Here is a 23,031-nt window from a genome sequence, read left to right as displayed (position 1 = left end):
AATAAGAATCTTGGATTTCAAAAAATACCAAATTTTACATATCCTGTGATGAGAGCACACTTTGCTTCCATTCAACACACTGCTCTTATGTCTGCTGTAACTATAAATATGTGTCAGGCAGAGTCTTGGAAGTACCCTTTTAGTCCAATAATATGCCACAAATGATATAATATAACTAGTAGTTTTACAGTAAATTTCTATTTGTAGAGTTCTGATTTCTATGTATTTTAAAAAGAAAAAAATAATCCTTTTAATGTACTGCTGAATCCTATTGGCTAGTATTTTGGCGAGAATTTTTGCATCTGTGTTCATCAAGGATATTGGTCTGTAGTTCTCTTTTTTGGTGGGATCCTTGTCTGGTTTTGGGATCAAGGTGATGCTGGCCTCATAAAATGAGTTTGGAAGTTTTCCTTCCATTTCTATTTTTTGGAACAGTTTCAGGAGAATAGGAATTAGTTCTTTAAATGTTTGGTAGAATTCCCCTGGGAAGCCGTCTGACCCTGGGCTTTTGTTTGTTTGGAGATTTTTGATGACTGTTTCAATCTCCTTACCGGTTATGGGTCTGTTCAGGTTTTCTATTTCTTCCTGGTTCAGTTGTGGTATTTTATATGTCTCTCAGAATGCATTTATTTCTTCCAGATTGTCAAATGTGTTCACGTAGAGTTGCACATAGTATGTCCTTATAATTGTCTGTATTTCTTTGGTGTTAGTTGTGATCTCTCCTCTTTCATTCATGATTTTATTTATTTGGGTCCTTTCTCTTTTCTTTTTGATGAATCTGGCCAGGGGTTTATCAATATTATTGATTCTTTCAAAGAACCAGCTCCTAGTTTCATTGATTTTTTCTATTGTTTTTTTGGTTTCTATTTCATTGATTTCTGCTCTGATCTTTATGATTTCTCTTCTCCTGCTGGATTTAGGGTTTCTTTCTTGTTCTTTCTCCAGCTCCTTTACGTGAAATCTTGCCATTTGCAATGACGTGGATGGAACTAGAGGGTATCACGCTTAGTGAAATAAGTCAATCAGAGAAAGACAACTGTCATATGATCTCCCTGATATGAGGACATGGAGAAGCAACATGCGGGGTTAGGGGGATAGGAGAAGAATAAATGAAACAAGATGGGATTGGGAGGGAGACAAACCATAAATGACTCTTAATCTCACAAAACAAACTGGGGGTTGCTGGGGGGAGGTGGGGTTGGGAGAGGGGGAGGGGGTTATGGACATTGGGGAGAGTATGTGCTATTGTGAGTGCTGTGGAGTGTGTAAACCTGGCGATTCACAGACCTGTACCCCTGGGGATAAAAATACATTATATGTTTATAAAAAAAAAAATTGGAAGGGGAGGCGAACCATAAGAGACTATGGGCTCTGAAAAACAACCTGAGGGTTTTGAAGAGACAGGGGTGGGAGGTTGGGGGAACAGGTGGTGGGTAATAGGGAGGGCACGTTTTGCATGGAGCACTGGGTGTTGTGCAAACAATGAATACTGTTACACTGAAAAAATAAATAAATTTAAAAAAAAGAAAGAAAAAATAAAAGAAAATCTGTGTCTGAAAACGTTTTTTAAAATAATCAGTTATTATTTATGTGGGGGGAATTGTAGGTATTTAACAACAAAGAAAATAAGCTATAGTTATTTTTAAATAAAAAAATACTTAATCAAAACATCAGTGTTATACATACATCCAAATATAATTTTCCTACAATAACACAACATACATTACTACTGCTATAACATTTTTTATCCTGCTTAATTAATGAGAGGTACTCTTCACTAGAAGATCAGAATAACAGTGGTGCTTAGGATCCCTGAGTCTCCTAGATAGTTATGATCAAAGTCTGGCAATTCTGAACAATTTCCCAAAATTCTCAATGTAAATTTAATCACATGTATTTCCTAATCTCTACATTAACTAAGATTAAGAGGAAGTTTGATATCTTCACATATCCACGGTTTTTCCTTATGAATCTAGACTACTCAAATACCAACAGTGAACTCCCATATATTTTTTTTTAGATTTCAATAAAATAAAACTATAATTCCAAAGAAGAAAAATGCATTATCATATATATTGACAAAATTCAATACCTATTCATGATAGAAAAAAGCATCTTAACAAACAAGAAATAGAGGGGACTTCCACAATTGGCTAAAGGTCCTCTTCAAAAACTTACAACTAACATAGTATGTACTTGATAGTAAAAGACTGGATGCTTTCCCTTAAGATCAGGAAAAAGGCAAGGGTATATACTCTCGTGATTCTATTCAACATAGTACATGAATTTCTAGCCAGTTCAACAAGCAAGGAACAAATATTTAAAAGAGATGATAGATAAATAGATGATAGACAGATAGACTGATGGATGATATATAGCAGAAGACAGATAGATGATAGAGAGAGAGAGAGACTACCAAAGGAAAAAAAGAAAAAGCTATCCCTTTTCACAGATGACATCATTGTCTACACACAAAATCTCAAGGAATTTACATAAAGTTCTAAAACTAATAAATGAGTTCAGCAAGTTTTTTGGGTACAAGTTAGATACATAAAAATAATATTTCTGGGAGGCCTGAGTGGCTCAGTTGGTTAAGCGGCTGCCTTCAGCTCAGGTCATGATCCCAGCATCCTGGGATCAAGTCCCACATCAGGCTCCTTGCTCAGCAGGGAGCCTGCTTCTCCTGCCTCTGCCTGCCATTCTGTCTGCCTGTGCTCCTCTCTCTCTCTCTCTCTGACAAATAAAAAAATTAATAATCTTTAAAAAATAATATTTCTGTATACTAACAACAATAAAAGTTGAGATGAAAACACAGTGCTTCTCCAAAATGAATAAAATATTTAGATATAAGTCTAACAAAAGATGTATAGGATATCTATCTTGAAAATTCTTTTAAAAAAGTCAATGACTACATAAATAATTTAAAGAGCTTACCATATTCATGGTATGGTAGATCCAGTACAGTAAAAATATCAGTACTTCCCAAAATGAACTGTAGTTTTAACACAATTCTTATTAAAATTCCAGAAAATATTTTATTGTCTTTTATAAGTTTATTTGAAAATTTATATGGAAGAATACAGGACCTAGAACAGCTAAAATAATTTTGAAAAAGGGAAGTAAAATGAGAAGGTTCACTCTACCTATTTTTAAGGCTTACTATAGTACTGAACTAATCAAGAAAACATATTAGTGAGTGGATAGATAGGTAGATCAATGTAACAGAGTAGACAACCCCAAAATAGATCCACAAAAATATCCCAATTTAATTTTTATAAAGATACAGATAAAAGAACCTCAACCTAAACCTCACACCTTATAAAAAAGTTAGCAATAAGTAAAGATTTACTGTAAAACTCATTATACATTTTTAGAAAAAAAAATAGAACAGGGAAAATATCTTCATGACCTAGGGCTGGGTGAAATTATTAGACTTGATACCAAAAACATAGTCTATAAGAGGAAAAATTGATAAACTGGACCTCCTGAAAATTACAAGCTTAAAAAAAAGCTACAGAATAGAAGAAAACATTTGTAAACTTGAGTGTACTATTTATAAAAAACAAAGACCAACATCTTTTAAAAAAAGGTGATCTGATTAGACATGAATAAACATTTTACTGAGAAGAATGTATTGATAGTATATAAGCACATAAAAATGTGTTGAATATAATTAACCATTAGGGAAATTGAAATTAAAAGCACAAATGTCCATACACATGTATCAAAATAGCAAAAATAAAAAATAGTAGTAACAACAAATACTGGTCCAAATGTGGAGAAACTTGATCACTCACATATTGCTAATGGAAAAGTAAATGGCATAACCACTCTGGCAAAGATTCTATCATGTTCTTACAAAATCAAACATGCACTTCTCATGTGAACCATAAATTGCTCTTTTTTTTTTAATTAACACATAATTTGCCCTGGGAGTACAGGTCTGTGAATCATCAGGCTTTACACATTTCACAGCACTCACCTTAGAACATACCCTCCCCAATGTCCATAACCCAGCCACACGATCCCTACCCCACCACCCCCAGCAACCCTCAGTTTGTTTCATGAGATTAAGAGTCTCTTATGATTTTTCCCTCCTGATCCGATCTTGTTTCATTTTTTTCCCTCCCTACCCCCACAACACTCCACCCTGCCTTTCAAATTCTTCATATCAGAGAGATCATATGATAATTGTCTTTGATTGACTTATTTCACTTAGCATAATACCTTCTAGCTCCATCCATGTCATTGCAAATGGCAAGAATTCAGGCTTTTTGATAGCTACATAGTATTCCGTTGTGTGTATATGTATGTGTGTGTGTGTATATATATAATATCCATATATTATATATGGATATTACATATATACAATATATAATATCGGATATATAATGGATATATATATATAAAAAATGGATATATATATCCATATATATGGATATATGGATATATCCATTATATATCCATTATATATCCAATATATTATATATATATTATATATATATATTATATATATATAATGGATATATATATGTATATGATATATATATATCATATATATATTATATCATATATATGATATATATATATCATATATATGATATGATATATATATGTATAATGGATATATATATCCATATATATCCAATATATTATATATAATCATATATATATGATATATATATGCCATTATATATATGATATATATGATATATATATATGATATATATATATATGATATATATATGATATATATATGATATATGATATATCATATATATATAATATATATAATGTATTCTTTATCCATTCATCTGTTGATAGACATCTAGGTTCTTTCCATAGTTTGGCTATTGTGGATATTGTTGCTATAAACATTTGGGTGCATGTGCCCCTTCAGATCATCACCTTTATTTCTTTAGGGTAAATACCCAGTAGTGCAATTGCTGGATCATAGGGTAGCTGTATTTTCAACTTTCTGAGCAACCTCCATACTGTTTTCCAGAGTTGCTGTACCAGCTTGCATTCCCACCAGCAGTGTAGGAGGGTCCCCCTTTCTCCTCATCCTTGCCAACACCTGTCATTTTCTGACTTGTAATTTTAGCCATTATGACTAAAATCAGACCATATCAAAATGGGTAGGAAGGCAGGGATATCATCTCACCAAAAACTGTCCTGCCATGACATCCCACAATAGGGATGGATCTTGCCCATCTAGTGTTTCTCTTGGAGAAGCAAGGGGTTGGTGCCCCCATATTAGTCATTTCAATCCTTGAGATCTGCACTGGAAACACAAACTCCCAAAATGTATGGCTTAGAAAACCAAATAGATTGATGCTCAAGGGACCCAAACTGCTATACAAACTTGAGATTCATGTTTTAAAGAGCTTACATATGGTCTCACTCAACCAAAATCCAGCAAAACCAAACAAACAAAAACAAACAAACAAAAAATCCCTACTGCTTGGAAAGCATTGTGAATATATGTGAAGGAGATTCATTTGCTCATTCAAAAGTCTCTTGTGGAGGAGAGTTCTTTGGAGTCAGAGGTACTGGCAGATACCATTTTTGCAATCTGCACCTATCTTGTTAGCACAGGAGGAAGTTCAGACACAGCCCATTACCTACACCATGCCAAGACAGGAAAGGCCAGCCTTCAAGTACTGTTCTACTGCCTTACAGAAGACTGGTTGTGCAGGCAGTTGCAGCACTCTCCCTCTACCTGGCTTGAGCAAGTGAACATGAACAGTCAGGGCATTCTCATGCTCACTAGATAAAGTCAGCAAGCATAGACAATTATGACACTCCTTTGTTATCTGGCTGGGGGTGGTAGGAGCAAAGGGCTGTGGCATTCTCCTTCTCTGAATCTAAAGCCAGAATACACAAACAGACAAGGATTCTCAGATGCATCCTAACCTATGGAAATGTGCAGTTAAGATACATCATCACTGCCTTCCTTAAGCCAGCAAATATGCTCCAATCCCTACACTCTCCAGCTATATATCTAAATATACATATTTAGGTGTATATCTAAATATACATAAATAGGTGTGGATAATTCACAAAAGGATTCCCTTTGATCTACCTGACTGGTGACCAAGGAGGCTGGCACCCTAATATCAATCGGAATATGACAATTGGAAACACAGTTCTTGGTTGGTCACCACACCTAGGTTAATACACAGACAATAGACTGAAACACAACCCCAGTCTTCCTGTGGAAAAAGTCTGTTTGTCAAATATGGAACTTCAGCCTGAGGGAGAGTTTTCAAATCTCCTCCATAAAATGAGGCCAAGGAATCACTCCAGGGAATGTAAGCACATCCTTGTGTACATTCTGGGCCTCACTACTGCTCAAAGAACCCTCCCAGAAAGGAGCATACGCACTTATCTGCAACCTCAATTTTTGCAACTATCACCCGAAGGAACTTCCAGATCTTCTGGATGGGACACCAGCAGGGATTATAACTGCATCCCCATAGGACTGTACACATATGTTCACATTTTACATATTTACATATTTGCCTAAGGGTCTGGTTTCCAATTAACCTGAAAGTAGACACTAAATGAGATTCCTCCCATTGAATACTGAGAGGTCTTGGCACACACTCAAAAATAGAGATTAATCAAGAATAGATCCGGTGGTTAGACAATCACAAAGGTTTGAGAGATAGTCAATAGTTAGGGTAAAGTTAAAAAAGAAAGTTGATCACGTACACAAAGTCACTTCTTCAAGATTGAAAGAAGTAGCTAGAAATATGGATGCCTGGGTGGCTCAGTCATTAAGCATCTGCCTTTGGCTCAGGTCATATCCCAGGTTTCTAGGATTGAGCTGCACATCGGTATCCCTACTTAGCAGGAAGACTTCATCTCCCTCTCCCACTCCTCTTGCTTGTGTTCCCTATTTCACTGTGTCTCTCTGTGTCACAAGTAAATAAAATCTTTAAAAAATAGTACATAGAAATAAACATAGAGAGTCAAGCAAAATTAGGAAACAGAGAACTATAACTCAAAATAAGGAACAAGAAAAAAAAAAAAACAGGAAAAGACTCCTAAGTAATATGAAGATAAGTAACCCACCAGATAACGGATTCAAAATAATGGTCATAAAATGCTCATTGAACTTGGGAGATGAATGAAGATAGTGAGAAAGTCAATAATAACAACAAAAAAGAGAAAATCTAAGAATGCTAAATAAAAGTCACAGAGTGAAGCATAAAATAACTAAAAAATTCACAAGAGGTTTTAACAACAGACTGGGTGAAATAGAAGAATGGATTAGCAAGCTGGAAGACAAAGCAATGTAACTCATCCAGACCAAAAAAGGAAAAAAAAAAAAAAACTTTAGAAAATGAAGAAAACTTGAGACTTTTACAACAACATGAAGCAGAATAACATTTGCATTATTGGTGTTCCAGAAGGAGAACAGAGAGACCAAGGGACAGAAAACTTGTTTGAGAATATAACAAGTGAAATTTTTCATAACCAAGGGAAGGAAACAGACATTAAGGTCTAAGAAGCTCAGAGAGTTCCAAATAAGATGAACCTAAAGAAAACCACACCAAGACACATCATAATTAAAATGATCCAGCAATTGTACTATTAGGTGCTTACCTAAAGAATACAAAAATCTAATTCAGAAGGATAAGTGTAGTCCAATGTTTATAGTAGCATTATCTACAATAGCCAAACCATTGAAATAACCCATGTCCATAAAGTGATGAATGGATAAAGAAGATGTAGTATATATATAGCATGGAATATTATTCAGCCATAAAATAATGAAATCATGTAACCTGCAACAACATGGATGGAGTTAGAGAGTATTGTGTTTAGTGAAATAAGTCAGTCAAAGAAAGAGAAATACCATATGATTTCACTCACATGTGGAATTTAAGAAACAAAACAAATGACTATAGGGGGGAAAAGAGGCATACCAAGAGAAAGGCTCTAAACTATAGAGAACAAACTACTGGTTTTCAGAGGAGAGGTCAGTTGGAGGATGGGTTAAATTGGTGACAGGGATTAAGGAGTGCACTAGTTGTGATGAGCCCTGGGTATTATAGTTAAGTGTTGAATCATTAAATTATACACCTGAAACTAATAATATAATAATATATATACTTATATATAATATATATAATGATAAATAATATAATATATAATAAATATATAATATATTATAATAATATAATATTAATATGTTAATTAACTGGAATTTGAATGACTTAAAAGAAAACTAAAAACAAAAATGAAAATAAAATGTCAAAAGTTAAAGAAGAGAATCTTGGGGCACCTGGGTGGCTCAGTGGGTTAAGCCTCTGCCTTCAGCTCAGGTCATGATCTCAGGTTCCTGGGATCAAGCCCCGCATTGGGCTCTCTGCTCGGCAGGGAGCCTGCTTCCCCTTCCCTCTCTGCCTGCTTCTCTACCTACTTGTGATCTCTCTCTCTCTCTGTGTCAAATAAATAAATAAAATCTTAAAAAAAAAAAGAAGAGAATCTTAAAAGCAAGAGAGAAACAAATTGTTATGTACATAGAAAACCTCACTAGGCTATCCATGATTTCTCAGCAAAGATTCTTTATCAGGCCATGAGGAAGTGGCATTACATTCAAAGTGCTGAAAGGAAAAAAATATTTCCATCCAAGAATACTCTTACCAGCAAGATTAACAATCAGAATTGAAGAAATGGTAAAGAGTCTTTAAGTCAAGCAAAAGCTAAAGGAGTTTGTGATTACCAAACAAGCCTTACAAGAAATATTAAAGGAACTTATTAAAGCTGAAAAGAAATAACAGTAATTAATAACAGAAAAACATACAGAAGTAAAAATATCATGCAAAAAATAAATAAAGGTAGTCAATTAACAGTTATAAAGCTATTTTATGAATGTCAAAAGATAAAAGTAGCAAAATTAACTAAAGCTTCAATAATTAGTTAAGGGATATGTAGAATAAAAAAGTAAAATGTGACATCAATAATATAAAATGTGGGGAGCAAAAATTCAAAGTTTTAGAACATATTCAAATTTAAATTGCTATACATAGGGAGATATATGTAAACATTATGGTAACCAGAAGGCAAAAATTTATACTAAAGACACAAAAGAAAATGAGAAAGAAATGTAAACATACACTTAAGAAAGTTATCAAAACACCAAGGAAGAATAGAAAGAAAAGGAGACAAACTACAATAACAGCCAGAAAACAATGAATGAAATAGGAATAAGTACATACGTTTCAATAGTTACATTATATGTTAATGGCCTAAATCCTTTAATCAAAAGTCAGAGAGTGACTGAATAGATAAAATAACAAAACACATCTATACATTGCCTACAAGGGATTTCTTTCAGAAGTAAGTACACTCACATACTGAAAATGTAGGAATGGAAAAAGATAGCAAAGAAAGCTGGTATAGCTATATTCATATCAGACAAATAGTCTTTTATATTTTTTAATTTTAATTCCACTGTAAGTAACTTACAGTGTTATATTACTTTCAGCTGTACAACAGAGTGATTCAACAGTATGTTGTTACTCAATACTCATTAAGATACGTATATCTTATGTTACTCAGTGGTCATTAAGATAATATAGTCTTAACAGACAAATAGATTTAAACAAATGCTATAATAAAAGACAAAGAGAGAAACTATAGAATGATAAAGGGGTCAATCAAGAAAGAAGATGTAGTGGGGCACCTGGGTGGCTCAGTGGTTTAAGCTGCTGCCTTTGGCTCAGGTCATGATCTCAGGGTCCTGGGATCGAGTCCTGCATCAGGCTCTCTGCTCCACAGGGAGCCTGCTTCCCTCTCACTCTCTCTGCCTGCCTCTCTGCCTACTTGTGATCTCTCTCTGTCAGATAAATAAATAAAATCAAAAAAGAATCTGTTTCCACCAACAGTGTAAGAGGGTTCCCCTTTCTCCACATCCTCTCCAACACACGTTGTTTCCTGTCTTGCTAATTTTGGCCATTCTAACTGGTGTCAGGTGGTATCTCAATGTTGTTTTAATTTGAATCTCCCTGATGGCTAGTGATGATGAACATTTTTTCATGTGTCTGATAGCCATTTGTATGTCTTCGTTGGAGAAGTGTCTGTTCATATCTTCTGCCCATTTTTTGATATGATTATCTGTTTTGTGTGTGTTGAGTTTGAGAAGTTCTTTATAGATCCTGGATATCAACCTTTTGTCTGTACTGTCATTTGCAAATATCTTCTCCCATTCCGTGGGTTGCCTCTTTGTTTTGTTGACTGTTTCCTTTGCTGTGCAGAAGCTTTTGATCTTGATGAAGTCCCAAAAGTTCATGTTTGCTTTTGTTTCCTTTGCCTTTGGAGACATATCTTGAAAGAAGTTGCTGTGGCTGATATCGAAGAGGTTACTGCCTATGTTCTCCTCTAGGATTCTGATAGATTCCTGTCTCACATTGAGGTCTTTTATCCATTTCGAGTTTATCTTTGTGTACGGTGTAAGAGAATGGTCGAGTTTCATTCTTCTACATATCGCTGTCCAGTTTTCCCAGCACCATTTATTGAAGAGACTGTCTTTTTTCCATTGAATATTTTTTCCTGTTTTGTCGAAGATTATTTGACCATAGAGTTGAGGGTCCATATCTGGGCTCTCCACTCTGTTCCACTGGTCTTTGTGTCTGTTTTTATGCCAGTACCACGCTGTCTTGGTGATCACAGCTTTGTAGTAAAGCTTGAAATCGGGTAATGTGATGCCACCAGTTTTGTTTTTGTTTTTCAACATTTCCTTAGCAATTCGGGGTCTCTTCTGGCTCCATACAAATTTTAGGATTATTTGCTCCAGCTCTTTGAAAAATATTGGTGGAATTTTGATCGGAATGGCATTCAAAGTATAGATTGCTCTAGGCAGTATAGACATTTTAGCAATGTTTATTCTTCCAATCCAAGAGCATGGAACAGTCTTCCATCTTTTTGTGTCTTCTTCAATTTCTTTCATGAGTGTTCTGTAGTTCCTCGAGTATAGGTCCTTTACTTCTTTGGTTAGGTTTATTCCCAGGTATCTTATAGTTCTTGGTGCTATAGTAAATGGAATCGATTCTCTAATTTCCCTTTCTGTATTTTCATTGTTGGTGTATAAGAAAGCCACTGATTTCTGTCCATTGACTTTGTATCCTGCCACGTTACTGAATTGCTGTATGAGTTCTAGTAGTTTGGGGGTGGAGTCTTTGGGGTTTTCCATATAAAGAATCATGTCATCTGCGAAGAGAGAGAGTTTGACTTCTTCCTTGCCAATTTGGATACCTTTTATTTCTCTTTGTTGTCTGATTGCCGTTGCTAGAACTTCTAATACTATGTTGAACAAGAGTGGTGAGAGTGGGCATCCTTGTCATGTTCCTGATCTCAACGGGAAGGCTGCAAGTTTTTTCCCATTGAAGATGATATTTGCTGTGGGTCTTTCATAGATAGATTTTATGAAGTTCAGGAATGTTCCCTCTATCCCTATACTTTGAAGCGTTTTCATCAGGAACAGATGCTGGATTTTGTCAAATGCTTTTTCTGCATCAATTGAGAGGACCATGTGGTTCTTCTCTCTTCTCTTATTGATGTGTTCTATCACACTGATTGATTTGCGAATGTTGAACCAACCTTGCAACCCAGGGATGAATCCCACCTCGTCATGGTGGATAAACTTTTTAATGTGCTGCTGGATCCTGTTTGCTAGGATCTTGTTGAGAATCTTTGCATCCATATTCCTCAGTGATATTGGTCTGAAATTCTCCTTTTTGGTAGGGTCTTTGCCTGGTTTGGGGATCAGGGTAATGCTGGCTTCATAAAAAGAGTCTGGAAGTTTTCCTTCTGCTTCAATTTTTTGGAACAGCTTCAGGAGAATTGGTGTTATTTCTTCTTTGAAAGTTTGGTAGAATTCCCCAGGGAATCCGTCAGGTCCTGGGCTCTTGTTTTTTGGGATGTTTTTGATCACTGCTTCAATCTCATTACTAGATATCGGTCTATTCAGGTTGTCAATTTCTTCCTGGTTCAATTTTGGGAGTTTGTAGCTTTCTAGGAATGCATCCATTTCATCTAGGTTGCTTAGCTTATTGGCATATAACTGTTGGTAATAATTTCTGATGATTGTTTCTATTTCCTTGGTGTTAGTTGTGATCTCTCCCTTTTCATTCATAATTTTATTAATTTGGGCTTTCTCTCTTTTCTTTTGGATTAGTGTGGCCAATGGTTTATCGATCTTATTGATTCTTTCAAAAAACCAGCTTCTAGTTTCATTGATATGTTCTACTGTATCTCTCGTTTCTACCTCATTGATCTCTGCTCTAATCTTGATTATTTCCCTTCCTGCATGTGGAGTTGGTTTGATTTGTTGTTGATTCTCCAGTTCTTTAAGGTGTAGAGACAGCTGGTGTATTCTGGATTTTTCAATGTTTTTGAGGGAGGCTTGGATGGCTATGTATTTCCCCCTTAGAACCGCCTTTGCTGTATCCCATAGGTTTTGGACCGAGGTGTCTTCATTCTCATTGGTTTCCATGAATTGTTTAAGGAGGAGAGGGAGTTGAGGGAAACTGGAAGGGGAGATGAACCATGAGAGACTATGGACTCTGAAAAACAACCAGAGGTCTATGAAGGGGCGGCGGGGGGGGTGGGGGGGGGTGGGAGGTTGAGGAACCAGGTGGTGGGTAATAGGGAGGGCACGTACTGCATGGAGCACTGGGTGTGATGCCAAAACAATGAACACTGTTATGCTGTAAATAAACAAATAAAAATAAATAAATTAAAAAACAAAAACAAAAAAAAAGAATCTGTTTCTTGGTTAAAAAAAAAAGAAGATGTAGTATTTATAAATATATATGCAACTAATATAGAAACACCAAAATACATAAAAATATTAATAGAACTAAAAGGAGAAACTGACAGAAATACAATGTGTAGGACACTCTAACATCCCACTAAAATAAATGAATACATCATCTAGACAGAAAATAAAAAAAGGGAATCAGCATTAAACATCACATAGAGCAGATGGCCTTAAAAGATGTAGAGAGAATATTCCACCCAAAAGGAGAAAAATAAACATTTTTCTCAAGTGAATACGGAATATTCTTCAAGATAGATTACATGCTATGCCATGAAACAAGACTCAATAAATTCAAGAAAATGGAAGTCATATTAAGCATCTGCTCTCACCACAATGGTGTGAAACCAGAAATCAATCCCAAGAAAACTAGAAAAAAACAGAAATACATGGAGATTAAATAAATGTTGCTGAACAACTACTGGGTCATAGAAGAAATCAGAGGAAAAATTTAAAAAATCCTGAGACAAAAAAACCAGAAATACAGCTTAACAAAATGTATGGGACGGTGCAAAAAACAATTATAAGAGGGAAGTTAGTAGCAATACACGTCTATCACAAGAAACAAGAGAAATCTCAAGTAAATAATTTAGCTTTACACATAAAGGAATTAGAAAAAGAACAGAGTAAGGCCAAAGTTAGTAGAAGGAAAGAAATAATAGAGATCAGATCTAAAATAAACAAACTAAAGACTAAAATGGCAATAGAAAATATTAATAAAACTAAGAGCTAGTTCTTTGAAGAGATAAACAAAATTGACAAATGTTTAGTTAGACTCACCAAGAAAAACAGAGTGCTCAAGTAAATAAAATTAGATATGAAAGAGAAATTATAACTCCTATCATAGAGATACAAAGAATCATAAGAGACTACGATGACCAATTTTACACTAGTAAATTGGGCAACTTAGAAGAAATGGATTAATTCTTAGAAACTTATAATCTGTCAATACTAACTCATTAAAAAAAACCATAAAAATCTATGGGTGTCTGGGTGACTTAATCGGTTAAGTGTCTAACTCTTGACTCTTGGTTTAAGTTCAGCCTCTTAACTCTTATTCTTTGTGTCACAAGACCAAGCCCCACATTCAGTTCCGTGCGAGCACGGAATCTGCTTGAGATTCTTTCTCCTCCCCTGGGCCTCCCCCTGCTTGTGTGTTCTCTTCTCTCTTTCCTTTCTCACTCTTTCTTTCAAATAAATGAATAAATAAGTAAAATAGAAAATCTGGATAGATCAATTACTAATAAGAAATTTGATTCAGTGAATAAAAAAAAAACCCTCAGTAAACAAAAGTTTGGGACCAGATATCTTCAATGGTAAATTCTACCAACTGTTCAAAGAAGATTTAATACATATCCTTTTCAAACTCTTCCAAAAAATTGGAGAAGAAAAGGTACTTTCAAACTCATTTTACAAAGCCAACATTAATTACCCTGATACTGAAACCAGACAAGAACATGACAAGAAAATAAATGTATTGCAAATATCCCTGATGAATATAGATGTAAAAATCCTCAATAAAATATTGGCAAATTGCATTCAACAATACATTAAAAGAATTATATACCATAATCAAGTGGAATTTATTCCAGTGATGCTGGGACAGGTCACCTTCAGCAAATCAATTAAGGGGATACACCAAATTAACAACATAAAAGAAAAAAAGATATGATCATCTTAATGGAAGCAGAAAAATATTTGACAGAATTCATCATCCATTTATGATAAAAACTCTCAACAACATGTATATAGATGGTACATACCCCAACATAATAAATTCCATATATGACAAATCTACAGCTAATATCATACTCAATGATGGAAAGCTGAAAATTTTACCTCTAAGACCAAGAACAAGACAATTTTTAGTTAACATAGTATTGGAAGTTCTAGCCACAACAATTAGACAACAAAAACAAATAAAAGACATAGAAATTGGAAAGGAAGAAGTAAAACTAACTATTTGCAGATGATATGATATTATATATAGAAATCTCTGGGGCACCTGGGAGGCTCAGTCAGTTAAGCATCCGACTCTTAATTTCTGCTCAGGTCATGATTGCAGGGTCCTGGGATGAAGCTCCATGTTGGGCTCCATGTTCAGTGCAGAGTCTACTTGTTCCTCTCCCTTGGCTTCTACCCCCATTTGCACACAATCTGCCTTTCTTTCTAAAATAAATAAATCTTTAAAAAGGGGGAAACCCTAAAGACTCTACCACAAAACTGTTAGAGCTAGATTCAGTAAAGTTGTAGGATTAAAAAAAAATCAATATAAAAACACCTGTTGTGTTTTCTACATGCTAATAAACCATCAGAAAGAGAAATTTAAAAAAAATCCACTGACAGTTGCATCAAAAAGAATAAAATAACCAAGGAGTTTAAAGACCTGTATGCTAAAAAAACTATAGGACATTGATGAATGAAATTGAAGATGGCACAAATAAATGGAAAGATATCCTGTGCTCACGGAGTGGAAGAATCATTATTGTTAAAATATCAATACTACCCAAAGCAATCTGCAGATTAAATTCAATCCCTATCAAATCTCCAAAGACATTCATCACCAAAATGGAAACCAAAATTATTTTAAAATTTGTATGGAATCACAGATGACAGTGAACTGACAAAACCATCCTCAAAAAGAAAAACAAGGCTGGAGACACCACATTTTCTCTTTTCAAACTAGACTACAGAGCTATAGCAAATAAAACCGTGTGGTACAGAAATCAAGATAGGCATATAAACCAACTGAACAGAAAAAGAAGCCTATGCATATATGGTCAATTAATTTACAATGAAAGAGACAAAAATATACATTAGGAAAGTATAATGTCTTCAAAATATGTTGGGAAAACTAAGCTACATGCAAAAGAATAAAACTGGACCATCATCTTAACATGTACAAAACATAGTAAAGACTTGAATGTAATATCTGAAATCATAAAATTCCTAGAAGGAAACATAGGTGATAAGCTCCTTGACACAGTCTTAAAGATATTTTTGGAATCTGACACCAAAGGCAAGAGAAACAAAAGTAAAAAGAAACAAATGGAACTCCATCAAACTAAAAAGCTTTTGCACAGTGAAGGAAACAATTGTAAAATAAATAGATACCAAATAAAAAATAAAAAACCTACTGAAAAAAGATATTTCCAAATCATATGTACAATAAGGGGCTCAGATCCAAAATATATAAAGAGCACATGCAACTCAATAACAGAAAAATTCTGATTAAAAAAAGGAAAAAAGATCTGAATACATTTTTTCAAAAAATGTATAGAGATGGCCAACAGGCACATGAAAAGAAGGTCAACATCACTACTCATCAGGATGATACAAATCAAGACTATAGTGAAGTATCACCTTACAGTTGTCACAATGGCTAGAAGCAAAAAGACAAGAAATAACAAGTGTTGGTGAGGATATGGAGAAAAGGACTATCTTGTGCACTATTGATAGAAATGTAAATTGGTGCAATCCCTATGAAAAATAGTATGGAGTTTCCTGAAAATATTAAAGATACACTGAAAAAATAAAATAAAATAAAAAAATATTAAAGATAGAACTACCATATGATCTAGTAATTCCACTACTGGATATCCATCTGAAGAAAATAACACTAATTCAAAAAGGTATGTGTACCACTCTGTTGATTGCAGCATTAGCCAAGATACATAAGCAACCCAAACGTCCATCCATAAATGAATGGATAAAGATGTGGTATATATATATACAATGCATTACTACTTAACCACAAAAAATAATGAAATCTTGGTTTTTGTGACAATGTGGATGAAACTTAAGGTTATTATACAAATAAAATAAGTAAGAGAGAGAAAAACAAATACCATACAGCTTCACCTTTATAATTCTAAAGAGCAAAGCAATCAAAATAAAACCCAGACTTACAGTCACAGAGAACAGATCAGTGGTTGTCAGAGGGAAAGGGTTTGGGTAGAGCAAAAGAGGTGAAGGAGATTAAAAAGTACAAGCATAGAGATATAAAATAAGTCATGGGGATATAATGCACAGCATAAGAAATATAGTCAATAATGTATTGAATATGATGGACTATAGACTTATTGTGATGATCATATCACAAAGTGTATGATGTTAAATTATTGTGTTATACACCTGAAACTAATGTAATTTTTATGTCAAACATACCTGAATAAAAATTAAATAAACATACATTATAAAATAAAAAAGAATTGGCTAATCATTTTGTCATTTCAAGGCTTTGTCTTATTTTTAATTCAACAAGTAAGTTTGAATGTCATTTATATGTAGCACACTGATTTACAATTGCTACTTTAAATCTCAGATGCCTTATAGTTTCTGGGATGTGTGCACTTATACTTCCAAATTGACTAGCAGCCTCTGAATGAAATCATCTTTGTTCTCCCTTTATTGTATGCATATATAAGTGCAAATGCTTATATGTATGTATATATGCATATGGATGTAAGCTTGTACATCACTATAACCATGCTTTCCTGGTATAGACTTCTTGTTTGGTTCTTCCAAACCTCTCACACTTATACTTTGATTATAAATGTAAACAGATGGTTTAGGAAATATAAAAGTTCAGTTATGTTTCTTTTTGAAGCAGGAGAAACTGAAATTTGTTAGAATTCAAAGATCTAATTTTTTTTTCATGGATAACATTTTTTTTAATTTATTTATTTTCAGCGTAACAGTACTCATTGTTTTTGCACCACACCCAGTGCTCCATGCAATACGTGCCCTCCCTATTACCCTCCACCTGGTTCCCCAACCTCCCACCCCCCGCCCCTTCAAAACCCTCTGGTTGTTTTTCAGAGTCCATAGTCTCTCATGGTTCATCTCCCCTTCCACTTTCCCTCAACTCTCTTCTCCTCTCCATCTCCCCATGTCCTCCATGTTCTTTGTCATGCTCCACAAATAAGTGAAACCATATGATACTTGACTTTCTCTGCTTGGCTTATTTTGCTCAGCATAATCTCTTCAAGATCTAATTTTTAAAATCATCTCTCAGTTTAGTGGAATGCTGTGCTTAAAACACATACATATCTTCTCATACAAGGATAATAACAGGTTATAACAACCAAAAAGCAAAGTTATTGGATAGCTGAGGCCTAGTTTAATTATATTTTCAATATTGTATGGAAAATAATTTACAGCACCAGGTTCAAATCCATTCAGTATAACTGTGACAGTCATTATGGAATATAGTATTTGATAATTACATAATATAACGCAGCTAAATATAAATGAACATGTTTTGTTACCATTTGTGTACCACAAACAGTTCCATCAGCTACATAGGCAAAATCTCTTCCATCTGATCTCACTGATGATCCAGTAGCTATAGATACGCATGCATGCCCTTGAATATATGAATAAACTGCAGACTGAACATCATTTGTATAATTCTTATGTGGCAAAACACAAGCTAATTTTCCACAGAGAACATCCCTGAAATGAAAAAAAAATTCCTATCATTTTGTCTTCTAATGATACCAACTTCCAAATAAGTATTGTATAACACTAATGTTGTTTAATTTGTGATATAAAACTTTTGGCAGAAAAAAAATGCCAAGATAATATTATCCTATGGGGCACAACAACTGAAAACAATCCATTCATTAGCACTGGAACTGAATTGAATACTGTACACTTAACTCAAATTTGCAGTCGTAACCTCATTTCCTATTTCAGAACTCAACGTTTTGTCTAGCCTTCAGTTGACAAGGCTAGATGGATGTCTAGCCATCATATTTTACCACATTCTTTGGGAAAATTCATCACCTGCCTCCACTTTGATACTGCTAGGCCAGTCTGGTCATTTGTTACCCAACATTTCCTGAGAGTAGCTGGTTGCATATATTAACTCTCTATATATTTTGAGCCCCTTCTGTTAATGTCCATTGTCCCTACCATGAACTTTAATCAGTACATCTCTTAGTATACACACTCTTCACATTGATCCCAAGATTTTTCCAACATGCCGATACTTGCACTGGTTCTGCACCTCTCTTGAGAATTAAGAAACTTGAGATCTCCTTTATGCCACAAGCATACCAAACATTATCCCATAAACAGTTTATTTAGCCATTCATAATCTATCACTGGACAGAATACTGCTTCTCTAGATGCTTACAATATTCCTAGACCATGCCCTGGAAAGTAATCTATGTCATTTCTTGCTCATGGAGTCACTCAGATATATCAATTCTCATTTTCAATGGAAACAACTATTCTTAACTATTGATATGTGCTTGTCAAGCATGTCCTTATTATTTCTTCAAAAGTCTTCCCTTAGAAAATCTTATCCATTTGTCCTAAAAGACCATTTTAGTTTCTTTTAACATCACAGAGATTAGGTTAATGGCACAATGAGGTAAAAGATTCAAGTGAAATTGGGAGCCAAAGTTCAAATCTCTTTTCAAGCTTTTCTTCTCAGCATAGATTTTCTATCTTGGATCTAGATACTTCTTTTGGTTGCAGCTCCACTGTCTTTCTATGGCATATATCTTAAACCATATAACCAAATAACAGGCTTTTCTTTTCTGGAAAGGAATCACAGTCTGCTTAGAGCAGAAGAATTGTGCTGGTGATTTCATTTCAGGAAAATGTATGCACCATGAAATCTGGGTAAGTTGTGCTTGCTAGAGTTTCACAGTTTCTTTCACCTTTTCTGTCCATACTTCTACAAAAAATCTTAGGCCAAGGTTAGTTGACATGGCTTCTGGCCATCAGGGAGAGAGATTAAGCATAGCTGGTTTATCCCACCTCCTATTTTTGTTGGCAGCCACTGCGGTATAACTCAGTCCGCCTGATCACTGGTATTCTGTATTAGTGTCTAACAAGGTGTGACTGACTAAATCTTGTCTTTTGGAGTTATATGGATCTCCTTATCAGATCTCTCCTCATCACTATTTTGTGATTCCAGAGATTCTCTTTCAATCTAATACTCTTGCATTGGGAAGAGTGGGAAGAGAGTGCATGTGGGAAATTCTGCATCCTCTACATGTCATACTTAGAGTAAATTCATGTGGAAGCAAAGTGGTGGATACAATCTTAGTCCCACCCAACTAGACATTTTCTTTGGCTATTTATAATCTTCATGAAGGAAGCAAGGTATTTTTGTTTTGTCTTGTTTTGTTTTGTTTTGTTTTATAAGCATGCTGAATGTAGTGCTTACCAAAGGATTTTACAATTTTTCCTGACCATGTCTTTGGAAGTTAAGGAAAATCCTGCTTCTCCCTGGATCACTTGACCCTGAATATTTTTATATTCTCTCTCCATTCCCTTGTTTCTTTAATTTGGATCTATAACTATTTTTTAAGCCACTTTAAGTTATAATTAACATCTACAATCTGTACATATTTAATGTAAACAATGTGATGAATTTGGGGATAAACACACACTCATGAATTCATCAGTATTGTCAAGGACATACACATATCCATCACTTCCCAAAGTTTCCTCCTGCCTTTGTGTAATAATAATAATAATAATAATAAATAATAAATAATTTTATTATATTATTTTAAAATATTTTGTAGCAAGAGCACTTAATATAACTACTACCACTTAGCAAATTTTAAGTATACAATGCCATATTTTTAATTGTAGTAACTATGTTGTGTAGTAGATCCCCAGGACATGTTTATGTTACTATGCTCTTGCAGCTTAACTGGGGGGCAATTAACAAACTTGTAAGAAATTTAAAATGTACAAAGTGATGATTTGATATAGGTATATATTATGAAAGGATTCTCCCCATTGACAACACATTTATCACTTCATTTATTTATCCTTTTTGTGTGTGAGAACATTTAAGTTCTACTCTCTTAGAAAATTTCAATTATATAATACAGTGTTATCAACTATAGTCACCATATTATACATTAGATCCTTGGAATTTAGTCATCTTAAAGCTGAAAACTGGTACTCTTTTATTAACTTACCTCTGTTTCTCACTGACAACTATTTTTCTACTCTCTCTTTATAGGAGTTTAACATTTTTTAAAATTCCACATCTAAGTGGTACTATTATTTGTCATTGTCTGGCTCATTTCACTTAGCATAGAGATGTCGAGGTATATCCGTGTTGTCACAAATGACAAGATTTCCTTCTTTTTAAAGCTGAACAATATTCCACTGTATACATAACACTTTTCTGATCCATTTGTCTGTTGCTGGACATGTAGATTGTTTCCATACCTTGGCTATTATGAATCATGCTGTAATTAAATTGGCTCAAAATATTATTTCCTTTCTTTTCATTACAGTTAGAAGTGAGACTGAAAGATCATATGATGGTTCTATTTTTAATTTTCTGAGGAAACTCCAAATTATTTTTCATAGTGGTTATATGGTTTACATTCCCATAACACTATATGAGGGTTCCCTTTTCCCTACATCTTTGCCAGTGTTTGTTATCCATTGCCTTTTTATAATAGCTATCCTAACAGATGTGAGTTGATATTGTAGTTTTGACATGCGTTTCCTTGATGATTAGTGATGCTGAATATTTTCTCATGTATTTGTTGGCCATACATATATCCTTGGAAAAATGTTTGTTCTGGTCCTTTGCCCATTAAAAAATTTTTTTTCTTATTATTGAGTTGGAAGATATCTTGCCTATTTTAAATATCACTCCTTATCAGATATTTGGTTTGCAAAGATTTTCTTCCATTCCATAGTTTGCATTTTCATTTTGTGGATGATTTCATTTGCTAAGTTGAAGCTTTTTAGTTTGTTGTACTCCAACTTGTGTAAATTTTTTTCTGCTTTTGCTTTCAGTGACAATAAAAAATTATTGCCAAGACTACTGTCATGGAAATTATCATGTGTATTTTCCTTAAGGAGTTGTACATATTCATATCTTAAATTCAAGTCTTTTTTCCACTCTAGTTAATATTTGTGTATTTGTGAGATTGATATCCCATTTTCCCAACTGATTTGTTGAACAGACTATCATTGTATAATCTTGGTTTCTTTGTTGAAAATTAATCAATTGTATATGCATGTATTTATTTTTAGACTGTCTATTCTGTTCCACTAATATATGTCAATTTTTTGTGCCAATATCATACCCTTTTAAGTACTAATACTATAGTTTTTTTTTTAATAACTATAGTTTTTTGGTACAATTTGAAATCAGGAAGTGTGATGTTTTGTTTTTCTTTCTCAATATCACTCTGGATCTTTGGGGTCTTTTGTGGTTTCATATAATTTAAATTCTTTTGTCTTTCTGTAAAAAATGACATTGGAATTTGATAGGGATTGTATTGAATCTGTACATACCTTGGGTAGTAGATATATTTTAACAATATTAATTCTTCCAATCTATCAGCATAGAATATCTTTATATTTATTGTGGGTTCTTCAATTTATTTTACCAATTTCTTATAGTTTTCAATACATATATCTTTCACTTCCTTGGACAAATTCGTATCTAAGTATTTTATTCTTTATGATGTTATTATAAATGGGATATTAATTTCCTTTTCCAATACTTCTCTTTCCATTATTAGTGTTATAGAAATGCAAATAATTTTTGTATATTGAAATTGTGTCCTGAAACTTTACTGAATTTTTATACTAGCTCTAACATTTTTGTGGTTTCCCACATATGTTTCCCACATGTAAGATTGTATCAACTACAACAGACAATTTCACTTCTTTCTTTTTTTTAAATTTAATTTTATTTTTTCAGTGTTTCAAGACTCATTGTTTAGGCACCACATCCAGTGCTCTGTGCAACACATGCTCTCTTTAATACCCACCACCAGGCTTTCTTTCTTATTTGGATGCCTCTTATTCTTTTTTTTTTTTTTAAGATTTTATTTATTTATTTGACAGAAAGATCACAAGTAGACAGAGAGGCAGGCAGAGAGAGAGAGAGAGAGAGAGAGGGAAGCAGGCTCCCTGCAGAGCAGAGAGCCCGATGCGGGACTCGATCCCAGGACCCTGAGATCATGACCGGAGCCGAAGGCAGTGGCTTAACCCACTGAGTCACCCAGGCACCCCCAGGATGCCTCTTATTCTTCTTGCCTAATTATTATGGCTGGTACTTGTAGCATTATTTCGAATAGAAGTAACAAGAGAATGAATCCTTGTCTTTTTCTTGGTCTTGGAGGAAAAATTTTGAGCTGCCACCTTTAATATAATGTTAGCTGTAGAATTGTCATATATGACAATATATG

The 23,031-nt window shown here is 34.2% G+C and overlaps 1 protein-coding gene across 1 annotated transcript in view; it reads right to left on the bottom strand.

Moving 5' to 3' along the window:
- The window catches only part of ADAM18 (ADAM metallopeptidase domain 18), a 175,872-nt gene that overhangs the window by 48,207 nt on the left and 104,634 nt on the right, over nucleotides 1-23,031 (bottom strand). Inside the window, exon 16 of the mRNA XM_045997442.1 lies at nucleotides 18,103-18,289. Within this exon, the coding sequence (XP_045853398.1) occupies nucleotides 18,103-18,289 (187 nt within the window). The remainder of the gene's footprint in view (nucleotides 1-18,102; nucleotides 18,290-23,031) is intronic.

This window comes from Meles meles, chromosome 2, assembly GCF_922984935.1.
Source record: "Meles meles chromosome 2, mMelMel3.1 paternal haplotype, whole genome shotgun sequence".
NCBI lineage: Eukaryota > Metazoa > Chordata > Mammalia > Carnivora > Mustelidae > Meles > Meles meles.
The sequence above is the reverse complement of the archived record's forward strand: the minus strand, read 5'-3'. Positions and strand labels throughout refer to the sequence as shown.